The sequence below is a fragment of the Humulus lupulus genome, chromosome 1 (assembly GCF_963169125.1).
Source record: "Humulus lupulus chromosome 1, drHumLupu1.1, whole genome shotgun sequence".
In the NCBI taxonomy this organism is placed as follows: domain Eukaryota; kingdom Viridiplantae; phylum Streptophyta; class Magnoliopsida; order Rosales; family Cannabaceae; genus Humulus; species Humulus lupulus.
This window is the reverse complement of record NC_084793.1, coordinates 286252635-286268875: the sequence shown is the minus strand read 5'-3', so window position 1 is coordinate 286268875 and position 16241 is coordinate 286252635. Positions and strand designations below refer to the sequence as shown.

Sequence of the window (16241 nt, the reverse complement as noted above, 5' to 3'; positions counted from 1 at the left end):
CCTCGGTTCGAAGGAACAAATGTGGAAGACTGGGTCTAAAAAATTAACAAGTTTTTTTTATCTGCACGGGGTTTCTCCAGACATCCGATTATCCATGATAGCTTTTCACCTTGATGGACCTCCATCTACCTGGTTTCAATGGATGGAAAAAGGGGGTGGGTTCTCGGACTGGGAGTCCTTTCTTCGGGCCTTACGTCTGCGTTTTGGAGTCTCCATTTATGAGGATCCGCTGGGGAGGATCGCTAAACTGACTCAGACCGGGCGTGTGTCGGCTTTCCGAGCTGAATTTGAAGAACTAATGACTCGTATTTCAAGTGTGTCGGAGCAATTTTTCTTGAATTTTTTTGTTTGGGGCTTGAAAAATGAGATCCGAAGAGAGCTGTTGCTGGCCAAACCAGTGGATTTAGCTGATGCCATGGCCAAGGCTCAACTGTTTGAAGATAGGCACGATGATCTGCTGGGTCGTGTGCGGGGTGAGGGGGCTCGCTCGGGATGGTCTTCGACTTCTAGTGCATCCAATACCAATGTAATGGTAGCTGCCAAATTTCAAAAACCCAGTCCCTCTACTTTACCAGTGAAATGTTTGTCACCTGCCGAGCTCAAGGAGAAAAGGGATAAAGGACTGTGTTTCACTTGCGATGAGAAATACAGTTGTGGGCATAAATGTAAGAATCGTGTTCTCATTCTTTGTGCCCAAGGAGATGAGGAGGAAGATGATGAGGCGACACTCACTGAACAAGAGGAAATCCACGACTTAGAGGATGGGCTGACAGAGGAGGTGAGTTTGAATTCCTTGTCTAATTCGACCAACCCGAGGATATTTCGAATCGCTGCTCAACATGGATTCGAGACTCTGGAAGTTTTAATTGACACCGGCAGCAATAACAACTTTATTCAAGAGGCCTTAACAGCTCGTTTGGGGTTGGCTTGTGAAGAGACTAAACGGTTCAAAGTTTACATGGGGAATGGCAACTCTCTTTGGTGTTCCCAACTGTGTAAAGAGGTGGAATTATCACTGTAGGGGCATAAGTTTTTGGTTGATTTGTATGTCTTGCCGATATGGGGTCTTGACGTGGTCTTGGGGATGCAGTGGCTTCAGACTTTGGGACCTTGCATCCATGATCATAAGGCATTGACGATGGAATTTAAATGGCAGGGTAATGTGGTCAAACTCGCTGGGTCCTCAAATGCAGAAAATCATCAATTGTCCTCGGCTCAGTTACGGACTATGTGTAGAGAGGGTGATATAAAAGATGTCTTTATGTTGGCCACGGTTTCACAGCCAGAGTCAGGGGTTATTGCAGAGGTCGCTGACTTGGAAAAACAATTACCATTGGAAGGACAAGGCATTCTGTTAGTGTTTCAGGATGTGTTCGCTGAACCAACACAACTACCACCGCCTCGCCAGACCGATCACCGCATTTTCTTGCAACCGGGTTCGAAACTAGTCAACGTACGACCATATCGTTATCCTTATTTTCAGAAGGATATTATTGAACAGTTAGTTCGGGAGATGGAGCATTATGGGTTTGTTCAACCAAGTAATAGTCCTTATTCTTCACCGGTCCTGTTAGTCAAGAAAAAGGACGGGTCGTGGCGTTTTTGTATTGATTATCGCGCATTGAATGACATTACCATCAAGGACCGATTTCCCATACCGACCATAGATGAGTTATTGGACGAGTTGGGCGGAGCGACAGTATTTTCTAAGTTGGATCTTCGGGCGGGGTATCATCAAATCCGAATGGATTCCCGAGACATTCACAAAACAGCGTTTCGCACTCACGAAGGCCACTACGAATTTCACGTAATGCCATTCGGTCTTACTAATGCTCCTTCGACATTTCAAGCCACTATGAATCAGGTATTCAAGCCACTACTGCGCAACTATGTCATTGTTTTCTTTGACGATATTTTGATTTACAGTAAAACCGGGGAGGACCATCGCCGCCACTTGCGACTTGTGTTACAGCGGCTTCGGGATCACTGTTTTTATGCGAAAGGCAGCAAGTGCAAATTCTTTCAGACAACCATAGATTACTTAGGGCACTTAGTCTCGACACAAGGGGTTCAGGCAGACCCTTCCAAGGTCGCTGCAATGGTCGAATGGCCTCAGCCTCGTACTATTAAGCATCTATGGGGATTCTTGGGTTTGACTGGCTACTATCGGAGATTCGTGGCCCACTATGCCACCATAGCAGCCCCTTTTACGGAACTATTGAAGAAAGATAACTTTGTTTGGACCGAACAAGCCACGACAGCTTTCCTTCAGCTCAAACATGCTATGACCGAGACCCCAGTTCTCCTTCTACCAGATTTCTCTAAGCTGTTTGTCATCGAATCAGATGCGTCAAATGTGGGCATCGGGGCAGTTCTCATGCAAGAGGGTCATCCTATTGCTTTTTTCAGCAAGAAACTTGGACCCAAGTTTGTGGGTACTTCAGCATATCTAAGAGAGTTAAGGGCGATTGTGGAGGCAGTTACCAAATGGCAACAATATCTGTTGGGATGCCACTTTGTTATTCGCACTGACCACCGGAGTTTGAAAGAGTTACTTACTCAAGTAATTCAAACACCGGAACAGCAACATTTTCTGAGAAAGCTAATTGGTTTCAGTTTTTCAATAGAATATAAGGCTGGAAAATCTAATTCAGCGGCAGATGCACTATCTCGGCAACATAAGGGGTCGTTATTTTTTACTGCTGCTATTTCTTCTGCATGTTTTGATTTTTTGGACGAGTTACGAAGGGAAAATACAACCTGCCCAGAACTGAGGCGCATCCATACTCAGTTGGCCGAGAGAACATTAGAAGGGTTGGATTATGCGGTGCGGGACGGTTTATTGTATTACAGGCAGCATATTCGAGTCAGCACTCATTCGAACTTCAAGCAGCGACTTATTAAGGAGTTCCATGAGACTCCTATGGGTGGACACGCGGGGTCGGAACACACGTTCCTACGGTTGAGTGCAATTTTTTTTTGGCCAGGTATGCAATCTGAAGTTCGAAAGTTTGTGCAATCATGTGTCATCTGTCAAACAGTGAAATACTCACCCGCTGCCCCCTACGGATTGCTACAACCATTGGAGCTTCCGGAACGTGTTTGGGAGGACCTAGCCATGGATTTTATCGTGGGGTTACCGAACTCTTGTGGAGTCACTAACATCTTGGTGGTTGTAGATCGCTTCACCAAATACACTCATTTTGGGGCCTTACCGAATCACTATTCAGCTACCAAGGTCGCGGAACTCTTTTCTCATATGGTGATACGTTTACATGGTATGCCAAGGTCTATCGTTTCGGATCGCGACCCGATCTTCACTAGTGCACTCTGGAAAAAATTATTCGAGTTAATGGGTACTAAGCTAAAGATGAGCTCTTCGTACCATCCCCAAACAGAAGTCACTAACCGCTATCTAGAACAATATCTCAGGGCCTTTACAGCGGACAATCCTAAACAGTGGAGTAAGTTTCTTTCGTGGGCGGAATACCACTACAATACCAGCCAGCACTCCGCTATTGGTATGACCCCTTTTCAGGTAGTTTATGGAAGAGCTCGCCCAACTATCCCTGCGTACACTCGAGGTACCACCACCATTCAAGCTTTAGAAGATGACTTGCTCACTCGTGATGCCATTCTGCAGCAACTGAAGAACAATCTGCTCCAAGCTCAACACCGTATGAGACAGCAAGCTAATAAAAGACGCAGAGACATTGAGTTCAAGGTTGGTGAGTTGGTGCTAGTTAAGTTACAGCCATATAGACAAGCAACCGTGGCTAAGCGCCTTAACTATAAACTATGTAGAAGGTACTTTGGCCCGCTTCCCATCAAAGCTCGGGTTGGGGCCGTGGCTTACACCCTCGAATTACCAGCAGGAAGTCGCATTCATCCGACCTTCCATGTTTCACTGCTCAAACCGTTTTATGGTAGCTCTCCACCGACTTACTACCCACTGCCCGAGCTCACTGTCAATAATAAACCGGTCATGGTTCCCCAGGCCATCTTAGCTACACGATTCATTCAGGGCACACCACAAGTGTTGGTCCAGTGGTCCTTGAGCGCGCCGGAAGATGCAACTTGGGAAGATTTTCCAGAATTCTGCCGCATTTACGATCTTACCAACCTTGCGGACAAGGTTGTTTTCGAGCAGGGGAGTAGTGTTAGCCCAACCCAAATAGAAGGCCCAATAGTTTTAGACCCGAAGGATATGCAAGGGAAGATAAGAGGCTGGATAGAAAAAGCTAGCCATGTGGGAGAGCCAACCCAGGTCCCAGAGAAAGGAACCTGCAACGTGAATGAAGAGAACCAACCGACCAGCGATGGCGAGAGAGTGCGGGCGCATGGAGCACAAGTGCGTGTGCGACCCCGATGACTCAAGGAGTTCGTTAGGCTGGAGCAATGCTGAGGGGCACGACTGGGAGAATATTTTCTGTTACCTGTTATTACAATCTTTGTATTTCCTAAACTGCTGGGTATATAAGGACCCTTTGTAACATAATGGTTTTTGTTGAATGAAGTTGCAATTGACTTGCTGGGAGATTGGCCTTGTCTCGAAGAAGGCTCTTTGCCAACAAATGATATAAATGGTCGAGAGTTAGATGGTTCTGGGTGTTTCGGCAAAGGCAGGGGAGACGCTAAGAAGATCGGGCTTGTTGTCGAGGACATGTCGAAGCAAGGGGAGAAGAACGGGGATGCACCAAATCTGGGTAGACATTGGGGTGGGATAAGGTGGGTATTGCAAATGATGTCGAAGAAGATGCCAGAGTTTACAGATGACGTCAGGTCGAAGCATGGTGATCGACGACCTGCGATCGAAGCTTGGATGCGTGGGTTCAAATCTGGGTTTTCGGTTTTAGATTTGTTCTGATTTAAAAAAAAAAATTGATGGAAGCGTGATAAGATGAAGATGATTATAAGATTTGTTTTGATTTGTGTGTATTTATGATTTTAGATTTGGATTTCTCTGATTTGGGATTTTGATTCAGTGATTTTGAAGATGAACTCATGAATATAAGTTTCATTTTAATTTTAATTTGATTTGTTTTAGTTATTGGTTTTATTTAAATTTAAAAATAAATTTAAAATTATTTTTTAATATTTTATTATATTTTAAATTATTATTTTAATTTTTAAATGAATTTTTTGAATGAAAACTAAATAATAAATAACGTGGACCAATCACATGTTGATACATAGTCATTCATGTGACATTTAAGGGCAAGGTATTTATGTTATAAAAAGAATTAGATATTAAATTGCTAATTTTGAAAATCTTAACTATTTTCGTTGCTAATTACTTAAAAATAAATAAAACGTTTAGAAAAAACGTGATGAGATAAGTAGTACCGTATAAACTTAATTGGTGTATATTGTAAACTTATATAAGAGTATAAAAGTTAAATTGAAACAGTAAAAGAAAAAGAAAATGCCATGTGGCAGTATAAATATAACAAATATGTCAATTTTAACACTTTGTGTAAAATTCTATGGGAATGAGTACAATTTCATTATTTTTCAAAGATAGGTATAATCGATGACCTTTTATCTTGGCTGAGTTTGATCATTCCTGTAATAATTTGCGAGATTAATAACAATTTATTTATTAAATGAAACGCCAAGTGCACACATGATGAGCCAATCACAAATGCACATTTGGCCCATGTAAAAACTTCAAGTGGGCCAAATATCAATGTTCAAAAGTTCATGATTCAGGGCTGGGCTTGTGTTAGCATATTTTATCAAATTTAAAAAACTGAAATTTAGAATAGAATATTTAGGTATCATTTTTATATCTATTTGTGAGTGTTTATAAAAATAAATGTAATGTACTGCAAAAAATATATATATATTGTAATCGAATGTCCTATATGTAAAATAACTTTAAAAGGAAATTTAGTTGTTCAGACAACCATATTTTTTCACCGAGTAAGTATTAATTAAAGATTTTCATATGTAGTACAGTGAACTATTATATATCATGGCCACTCAGCTTAAACTATTATGAGATTTTTTGTTTGTTTGAAATTTAAGTTTTCAAATTATTATTATTATTGGCAATTTTTTTATCGGGTGTAAAGTATTATTATTGCAGACAAAAGTGAATGGAGCTTTAGATAAATAATATATATGGGACCAACTTTTATATAATTATATTTAAAGAAATTGAGCAACACTTTAAGGGTCAATGTTGTTCAATTATGAAAAATGTGATTGTATCTATTCACCCTAAAATTATTGTTGTGGGCCTTATTATGATGGCTGGGCTGATCCCAATGTTATATATATCGTCTCCATTGTACAATTATCATCATCTGTTTATCAAAATTTTATTTTGTTTCTATTGTCATTAAAAAAGAGGAAAAAATTGCAATCAAGAGGACTAGGGTTTGATATTGTTCATGCACGATGTTCCCTACTTTTTAAGTTCCGCGCCATATCTTCCTTCTGTGTGGCCTTTTCCATGCTAGCTCTCACTATTATATATATATATTTATATATAGATAGTTGGTACACACAGTGATATATAAAAGGATTCTTACGATTAATATATACATCTTGAATAATAGGTCAACTTTCTTCGTTTTGGATCAATAATATCCATTTGATGAAAGGACGTTCATCTAAAAACTATATAATAAAATTATATTTCAAATATAATATCATGTTGTCCACATGTTGCATGTTTGACCAGGGCCAACTTACAAGAGTTTTATATTTTCTTGAATGGAAACATAAATAAATAAGTTAGATTTATTAATTTTATCCAAATCCAGAGATAATAATAATAATAATAATAATAATAATAAAAGGTTGGCTCTTACGACGCTAATTGGACCAAAACATGACAGCTTACCAAGCGGATTCCTCTCTAGCTAGCTGTATTTTAATTTAGCATTGACTCTCACATGAAGAAGAAAAAAAGCACAATCATTAAGAAAATTACAAAAACGGTGGATGGGTTACGTATTGAGATGGCTAAAGGTTATTATATATAATAATAACAACAATCTATTAAAAAGGTAATAATAATAATAGTAACATTCCAATCATATTCTTTTTCATAAACTGTTATCTTTGTGACTACTTTTCACAATATAGTTTTCTTTTCAATCATAATTTGAATTTGTAAGTATTATTAGGTTTTAAACTGTAGAGATAAGTTTGAAAAAGAAAGGGTGAGACTGAGAGGGGTATTATTAATATATTTATATATCTACAGTATAATATATATAAGCCTAGATGATAATAATTTAGGAATATTCTCTATTGTCTCATTTTGTCGTTTTATCCTTTTGAATTTCTATTTATTTTAAATAGTAATTTTGCATTTTTATTTAATGTGTTTTTTTTCACTTAAGTGTTTACTATTTTATTTTTTAAATAGAAATTTACATGTTTATATTTTTTAAATTCTAATTTTTTTATTTATTATTCATATGCCACATATTTGTCATACTTTTTTTATTATCTCCATTATATAAAATAATAATACATTTATATAAATATTATTATATGAATTTAAAAAATTATATATTATTATATTAGAATTGTACACAATTCATTATATTTTTAGGACTATGTTGACAATTAAATATATAACTTTCTTAAATAAATATTTAAATTAATTTTTTCTCATTTTTTAATAGATGATATTTCTCAGCGACTTGTGTTGTATTTTTTTTCTTTCTATTTAATTTTATTTTTTGTTAATAAAGTGTTTCTTTGTTTATCTTTTTTTTCCTTTTATCAACTTTTTCACATGGTAACTTACTATGGGCCCGTTTGGTAAAATTTTTGTTTTTGAATTTTTTAAACACAAAAATAGAAATATTATTTTATTTTTGTTTTTTTATTTAAAAAAATAAAAATATGTTTGGTAACTATTTTTGTTTTTTATTTTTAAAAACAAAAAAATAATAAATGCGTTTGATAACTTTTATTTTTATTTTTTGTTTAATAATATAAGATGTTGATTTGAAGAAGAGAAAAAAAATTTGAAAACTGTTTAAAAAAAAATTGAAAGTGAAAAAATTCTATTTTCAAAATGTAATAAATTTTAATTAAAATTTAAAAAAATAATAAATAAAAATAAAGTTACCAAACACATTTTATGTTTAATTTTCAAAATTTTAATTAATTAAATAAAAAACTATTTTTGTAAGTGTTACCAAACAATACCTATATAATAAATTATTTTTATTTTCTTAATATACTAGAAGAAAATCATACTTAGGGATTAAATATTACTTATCATTTCTTTCATTCTCAAATTTTTAATCTACAACCTCAACCTCAGTTATTAACAATATATATTATTAAACAAACTACACACTTATTATCTAGTATATTCTAGGTTTAAATTTGTTTATTATAATTTTTATATATACGTATTAATTTTAAAATTACAATAAACTAATAAAATAAATTACTAGTTTATTATAAAGTGCTTGTATTTTATATTTTATACACTGAGGTATATACATTTCGTAAAATATATTTCGTAATTAGTATAAGCAATGCAGTAATAATAATAGATGGATAAATAAATAAAATTAACATTAATAATACATGAAAAAAGTGTGCAAATTGAATTATTTATTTAGATAATTACTCATTTTATTTGTTATAATTTCATTTTCAAAAATTGAATTAAAATAGTTTAAACAAATAAAAATGAAATAATCTTTCACAAAAATGTTAAAATATAATAACTAACAAAAATTAATAAAAAAAATAATTTTTAATTAACGTGCTAGGCACGTACCCAGGGACTAGTATATATATATAAGAAATGCTCTAATGTCTCTAATTGGATCAAGTACTTACATTTCTCATTTATAAGTGTATACATTAATTAATCCGCTAAATTTGAGAAACAAAATAGGGAGAGCTTTTTCTAGTAACATACTACATATGCATGTATATTATTATAATATTATGAGATTCATGATGTGCATAGTGGCGTACATATCTATCTCATAATTATAGAACCATTATATATGCCTTACACAAGAGTCAACACACAATCTGTCTTATTTTATCTTTTGCAAAAACACATAAAAGAGCAGACACACGATTGTGAGCGTGTCTAGCTCTGATCACCATATATGTTGGTCCAATTGCTTCCAAACCATATAAATATATATATATATATATATCAATCGATCCCATTGTCTGCAGCTTATAATTTATATGAATTGCCTTACAAGTATATCCTTTTTGATCTATTTGTATTTTTTATAATTATAAAATTAATTTTTTTTATTTAATAGTATACATTATAATTATATAGAATATTCCATAAATTTAAAAAAAATTACAATATTAAATTTTATTTTCGACAATATAAATTATTTACATTTTTTTAAAAATTTATAAAATATCATAAATAACTAACATCCATATTGTCATTCATAAAAATAAGTGCTACACACCACCTTTTCCGGGTGCATGCACCAGAAACTCCCTATACATACCTATCTGAAGTTGCTTAAAATATACATATTGAACAAAACCCATAACTGTTTTGTTTAATATACAAACCACATAGGTACATGTTTTTTCAACTTCTTAAACATGATGATCTCCTCAACTTGGCTGAGTCAGTCTCTCTCTTTTGGGTTAGGACTGGGGAAAGCCCCAACGAAGCAGCCTTAACGTGCATGCTACATCCTAATTATGTCCATCCTATATATCCCTTTTATCTATCTCATTTTTTTCCTTTCTCTACGTGTCCCTTACTTTGGACCACGTTTAAAGGACTGTTTACTTTTCTTTTTTCTTTTTTTTTTTGGGCATAATTATTGAAAGTATAATATATACTCAAATATATATATATGATTATTGATTGGACAACGAGCCTAGCAGTGCATAAGACGAAGGGCGGCGACTGACAGTGCCAAAAATCAAGAACCAATTAAAAAATATACACTTGAGAGAGAGAGAGAGAGAGTTGAAACTCTCTTCTTCGGTTACTCAACATAATCTTCTTCTAAATCCTAAAGAAAAGATTCTAATTACCCAACTGGGGCATGTGACTCATGACAAAGACACACACCCTCCTCTGCTTTCCTTGTTTCTGTATCAATATAAATATTTCTTAAACCCAAGTTCAAATCAGCTTTCCAACTCCAATATTCCAAGTACTCATTTGCTCTCTATTTCTTTCTCCTTTTCCGGCCAATTTTGAAGCTTTTATGAGCTTTGATAACATGGCCCAGTTCAATATCGTACTCGTTTTGTCACTTTGCCTCAGTTTATGCCTCTTACCTCATCCCACATCGGCTCAGCTTAAGCAAAACTTTTACTCCAAAACATGTCCCAATGTCGAAAACATTGTCCGAAACGTTGTGCGCCAGAAGTTTCAACAGACCTTTGTCACCGTTCCTGCTACTCTTCGTCTCTTCTTCCACGATTGCTTTGTCTCGGTAAATTAATAAACGAACCTTTGATCCTTTTTTTTTGTAAACATTAAAGATTAAAATGGTTTGTTATTCTTATATACTTCTTTCTTTTTGGGGCTATTCTGAATGTTAAAACGACAGGGCTGTGATGCTTCGGTGATGATTGCTTCCTTTGGAGGAAACAAGGCCGAGAAAGATCACCCAGATAATCTATCATTGGCTGGTGATGGTTTCGACACTGTGATCAAAGCTAAAGCCGCAGTTGATGCGGTTCCCAGTTGCAAAAACAAAGTCTCGTGTGCTGATATTCTCACCATGGCCACCCGAGATGTTGTTGCTCTGGTACTAATACTGCTTCTACTTAATTTAATTATATGTATAAACGTTTGTATTTATTTTTATTATATAGGATTATAATGGTTAATTTATGTACTGAATGTGTTTGTGTGTGTGAATACACAATAATACTTAATCCAGGCAGGTGGTCCTTCTTACGCGGTTGAGTTGGGAAGGTTCGATGGAAAAACTTCAACATCATCGAGTGTATCTGGAAATCTTCCAAAAGGTTCCTTCGATGTGAACCAGCTAAACTCCATGTTTATCAAAAATGGTTTAAACCAGACAGACATGGTTGCTCTCTCTGGTACGCATGGACCTCATAATTTTTCAAATACTAGTAAACAACTAAGCATCAACTAGCTGCTACAACACATAGAGCCTCATTAATTTGAACTTTTGTCAACTTTGCTTGTGTTAATTGGGTCCCATTTACCTGTTTAATCAAATCCTCTTCCTTTTTCTTCATACACGGTATATATATGATAATAATTGGAACCTCGCTTTTTAAAGGCTAAAGGTCTATTTTGGGTACGAGACAAGTTAAGCATATACCCCACATAACACATACATTTGTAAATTATTTCTTCTAGTTTCTCATCTCAATCTTTATATTTATAATACAATGACTTTTCTGACCATTTGGTACAATAAAACCTTATAATATGATAAAGAAACACGTATTATTGATTGTTTGTACATGTTTGAAATTTATCATTAAGATGCTTTTTCATGCTCAATAAAAAAAATGAAATTTAATTTAAAATAATAATAAAAAGAGGTTCTGATTACAACTTATTACAAGCTGAATTGCTTTAATTAAAGTATGATTATTTATTCATTTTTCACGTGCACAAGAGTGAAAAAAAATAATAGCCGTTGGATGATGAGGATTATAACTTGTGTTGCAGCTGCGCACACCCTTGGATTCTCTCATTGCAACCAGATCTCGAGCAGAATATGGGGTAGCAAAGTGGACTCCACCCTGAACAGCGCATATGCCAAACAGCTCCAAGCAATGTGCCCAAGAAATGTGGACCCCAGAATAGCCATCAACATGGACCCAAGCACCCCCAGAACTTTCGACAACGTCTACTACAAGAATCTTCAACAGAGAAAAGGTCTTTTCACTTCGGATCAAGTCCTGTTTGAGGACTCAAGAACCAGGCCTACTGTCAATGCATGGGCTAGTAACCCCAACGCCTTTAACAAGGCATTTATTACTGCCATGACTAAGTTGGGCCGAGTCGGAGTTAAGAATAGTGGGAACGGTAATATTCGTCGTAACTGTGGTGCTTTCAATTAAAGAACTACTGCAAACATCGTCTCTCGCCCTCCAAAGGTTTGAATTTTGGATAAAATATCAAATTTGACAAGGTTAAGAATAACACGAAAAGAGAAAAGAAATAAGAAACAGTGGAAAGGGAGATTTAATTGTAAGGAAGGTGTAATTTTCGATTATTTTATTAAAAAAGAATAAATGTATTTCGTGGGTTTTGTTGTACAAGGAATAATAATTGATGACCGAGTGACGATTTGTCAAGTTCATAAAGGAGGTAAAGGACACAAGTGAGTGAAGTAACGACACACTTGGTTTCTTCTTCTATTTTTGTTGTTGAAATATTACTATTATCATTATCATTATTTTTTAATAAACAAGTCTCTCTCTCTTTATCTCTCTATAACTTTTACATTTGTTGGTTTCGATTATTTAAACAATATTCGATTCGATTATTTAGCTATGGTCTTGTATATAGGGTAGTAGTGAAATTATGACCGGGGATAAAGAACATTAATTATTGATGCTCATTGTTAAAGGGATTTGATTAATCAATGCAATAAGATTTGCTAGCAATTATCGTAAGAAAAAATGAACTCTTAACACTCAAAACATTTGGTATCTACAGTACATATAGGTAAGATCATTCCTCATAATTTAATTTAGAAGTGAGAATTATATCTACATTAGCTTTTATTAATAGAAATAGCCTACATTTTTTTATGTTTAAAGATGTCAGATATTGATTAAGAGGCCAGTTGGTTTTGTTTAAAAATGTGATTCCCAAAGCTTCCTCATAATCTCACTAGACCATATAACGAAAGTAAAATAATGCAAAGGACACAAGGAAACTTAATTTAACTTGGTGGCACTGGTGGCCATAGATACCATTTCAAAACAATTTATTTCAAGTACGAATCAAGATCAAGAGTATCTAAGACAAAGAAAAAAAGAATGAGGAAGAAAGAGACACCTTTCTTTCATTGGCAGGTAAAAGAACCAGTATTAGGACTCCTAAAAGCATCGTAGCAGAAAGAAAAAAAAAAAAACTCATATAAGCAATTTAAAAATTTGTATGCTTTGTTTATTTTTTTATTTTTTTCAATAGACAATTTATAAATTATTATTGTTAGTAGTACCTTTAATCCCATTGGTCTCGTACTCATCTACACAAAGTTTGATTCTTCCAGGCTTATTAAATGAGAGTCATTATCTTTGAATCCGACTAAATTGAAATTTGAAGCCGCCACACGCCTAGTTACAAAGTAAAGATGCGGACAATGTTGCAGAATGGTCACTCATGGTTGGCTCGCCTTTTTTGTTTTTTAATTTTATTCTAAAGGCTTTGTAGAAGAGAAAATAATTCACTGCAGAAAAAGGAAGAAAAGTCTTATTTTGTTCTTCAATCTTTTTATGACAATTCTAATTATTCTTTCTGTTTTAAGACTTTGGTAGAGGAGAAAGGGTACGTATAGAAAAGAAAATATATATTTACATTCGGTTTTGTAGGAGATAAAAGATGATAGAAGAAAAAAAAAACATGGAAAAAACATTTTCTGAATATCTTACGAATATATAGCATGATTAATTTGAAGAAAAAAAAATAAAGAAAGCATATCATTGAAATACAAATACATATTTATCTTTTATTTTAAAACAAAATATTTTTTAAATAAAATTACTAATTAATTCATTCGTACAAACAACATCATACAAAATATTTCTTTTTTTTTAATGTTTTATTCTTGTCTCTCTCAACCAAATGTAGTATCTCTCTGTATCTCTTCTTAAAAAAGTGTGTAAATATAAAGAAAATTATTGGTTTTAACGGGTTTTTGTTAACTTTAACATAATATTATAAATATTTAACAGAATATAAATACAATAGGATTTACTAGTCTTAAGATTAGTCAGTACACAAGATTTACACTGTCTTTCCAATCTAAGATTTGATCTACTTACACAATGTAATGTTATGTTCTTTCCAGAACATTAGCAAAGTAGATAAAATCAGATGTATTTGTTACATCGGATAGAATCGATATTGACAGTAGATAGGATAAGTAAACATACTGTTATTATCTATTCTAGTCATATCTTACAGTTGACCATAGGTCAATTCAATCTCAATTCTGAGTGGTTAGTATTCTAACTGATTGTATTATTTGAGTTATTTGACTTGTTCGTTACCAGCTTACCCTACAGACTAGCCCATATTTACATCTTGGGAACTCAGTAGTATAATTGAGTGGGATTGTTAATCATAGATATGAACATCTATAGCTTCTGATGGAGAAGTGAAACGATAGTTTCTTTTTAGTTGGGTTCAAGGTGCTAAATGATAGAGATTCTCATGTCAATAATTAATATTAGTTTACTGAAATATCATTTACAAGGAACTAAGTGTTTTAATGATAAAATACAATGAGGAGTAAAACGGTATTTTAGTCCCATCTCATTGTAGACCGTCTATAGAGGATTGAGTGACAATTATGGTTGTAACAATGGATAATTAATAACGTATCTATATTGCTTATAGAGCGTTCTATGAATTCAAGAGTGCAATTCCGAGTCTTTAGTGAAGTCACGATGAATTAATAAATTACTAAATTTATTTGTTAGATTTATGATAACTTATTGGAGTTTGATTTCATAGGCCCATGGTCCCCACTGTACTTTGGATAAAATCATCTAGATAGTCTCAATTAATTGATTTAATTATCAATTAGAATTATCAAAGTTGGCCAGGTCAATTTTGCATAGTTTCACAGAGTTATGTAATTTAAAGAAGAAAAGAGAAATTATGGCAGATTTATTAATTAAGATAAATTGGTATCTAAATTAATAAATAAGTTTAAATCAAGGTTCAAATTATAAATAAATAATTTGATAAATGATTTAATTAATTAAATCAATAGAAAATAATACAGATCTTGATTTTAAGTCCAACAGGCTTTTAATTAAATGAGAAGTTTCACAGGCCTAAATGATAATTTCGACCTAGAGCTGATATTATCTATTATTTTATTGATTTTTTAATTAAATTTAATGACCTAATTGAGTTTATAAAAGGAGTGCTAAGTGAGAGATGACAGACACAAGTTTCTGAGAAGATCAGAAGATCTATTAGGTTTTAGATTTTCTCTATTGCATAAGTCATTTTTTAAGCCTCAATTTTTCTCTTCTATTCTTCTTCTCTCTGTATCTATCTCATGTGTTGAGAATTGCCCACCCTAGTCTAGGTGATTCTAAGGATACTTTGGAAGGTTGTGAAAAAAATTGAAGAACGGTTCAGTTTCTTGGTAATACTCTGCGACATAAATGATACAAGGATTAGAGAAAATGAAGAAAAGACTCATTCATTCTGCTGCGTATAATGTAAGTGTTCTTATCATTATTTTTGTTTGAATTCAATTTTAGAAATATGTTCTAGGTTGTCTCATATTAATTTATTTAATATAAGATTTACATGAAAATAAACATGATCCTGTATAAGTTCCCAACAGTCGCCCAACCCACACCGCATCGCGTAGTGCGGTTAATTTTTTTTTGCGATGTGGGTTGTAGTTAGAGCTGTAAATACGGGCCGGGCTTTTGAGCACGGCACGAGCCCGAGAGGCACGAGCACGACACGGCACGAAAAAATATGGGCCTGGGCCAGGCACGACACGAATTGAAAATTGGCACGGCACGACATGGGCCTGAGCACGGCACGGCACGACAAGCCCGAAGGCACGACACAAAAGCACGGACAAACTAGCTCGAAAGCACGACACGATAAAAAACCGGATATTTTGACATTAATAATCATAATAAATTTTTATTTGTCAATTATTAATAAATTAAAATGATAATAGAAGTCTTATTTTTCTCAATGTTTATATTTTTATAATTATATTAATTTATTTTAAGATTTGTGAGTTAAATTTTTTAGCATTTATTAGTAGGTATTAAAATTCTAATAATTATATTTGATATAATTTTGTGTAAAATATTGTTAAAACGTATATAAAAATATCTAAAATTATAATTTAAACAAAGAAATGTATTTGGTTTGGTGGTAAGTCTATTAATGGTTAAAGAGGAGGTGGATGGTTCAATTCTCCATCCTCACATTTTTTGGCAAAAATAAAGTGGGCCGGCCCGAATAAGGAATGTGGGCCGGCCCGACACAACATGACATGGGCCGGCCGTGCTGGGCCTACTCTTTCAAAAATGGGCCG

At 34.0% G+C, this 16241-nt stretch overlaps 1 protein-coding gene across 1 annotated transcript; it reads left to right on the top strand.

The window, feature by feature from the left end:
• The first annotated feature begins 9945 nt into the window (after positions 1-9945).
• Positions 9946-12413, top strand: LOC133808222 (peroxidase 35-like). Its single transcript, XM_062245857.1, has 4 exons — positions 9946-10427; positions 10545-10745; positions 10881-11046; positions 11651-12413. Exons 1-4 carry the CDS (start codon positions 10197-10199, stop codon positions 12043-12045), a joined length of 993 nt encoding a protein of 330 aa, XP_062101841.1. The 5' UTR covers positions 9946-10196; the 3' UTR covers positions 12046-12413.
• Positions 12414-16241: the final 3828 nt, after the last annotated feature.

Coding starts and splice junctions, on each gene's coding strand:
- LOC133808222 (XM_062245857.1), top strand. CDS start 10,197: ATGAGCTTTGATAACATGGCCCAGTTCAATATCGTACTCGTTTTGTCA. Junction 10,428..10,544: donor TCCACGATTGCTTTGTCTCG/GTAAATTAATAA, acceptor TTAAAACGACAG/GGCTGTGATGCTTCGGTGAT. Junction 10,746..10,880: donor CCCGAGATGTTGTTGCTCTG/GTACTAATACTG, acceptor TACTTAATCCAG/GCAGGTGGTCCTTCTTACGC.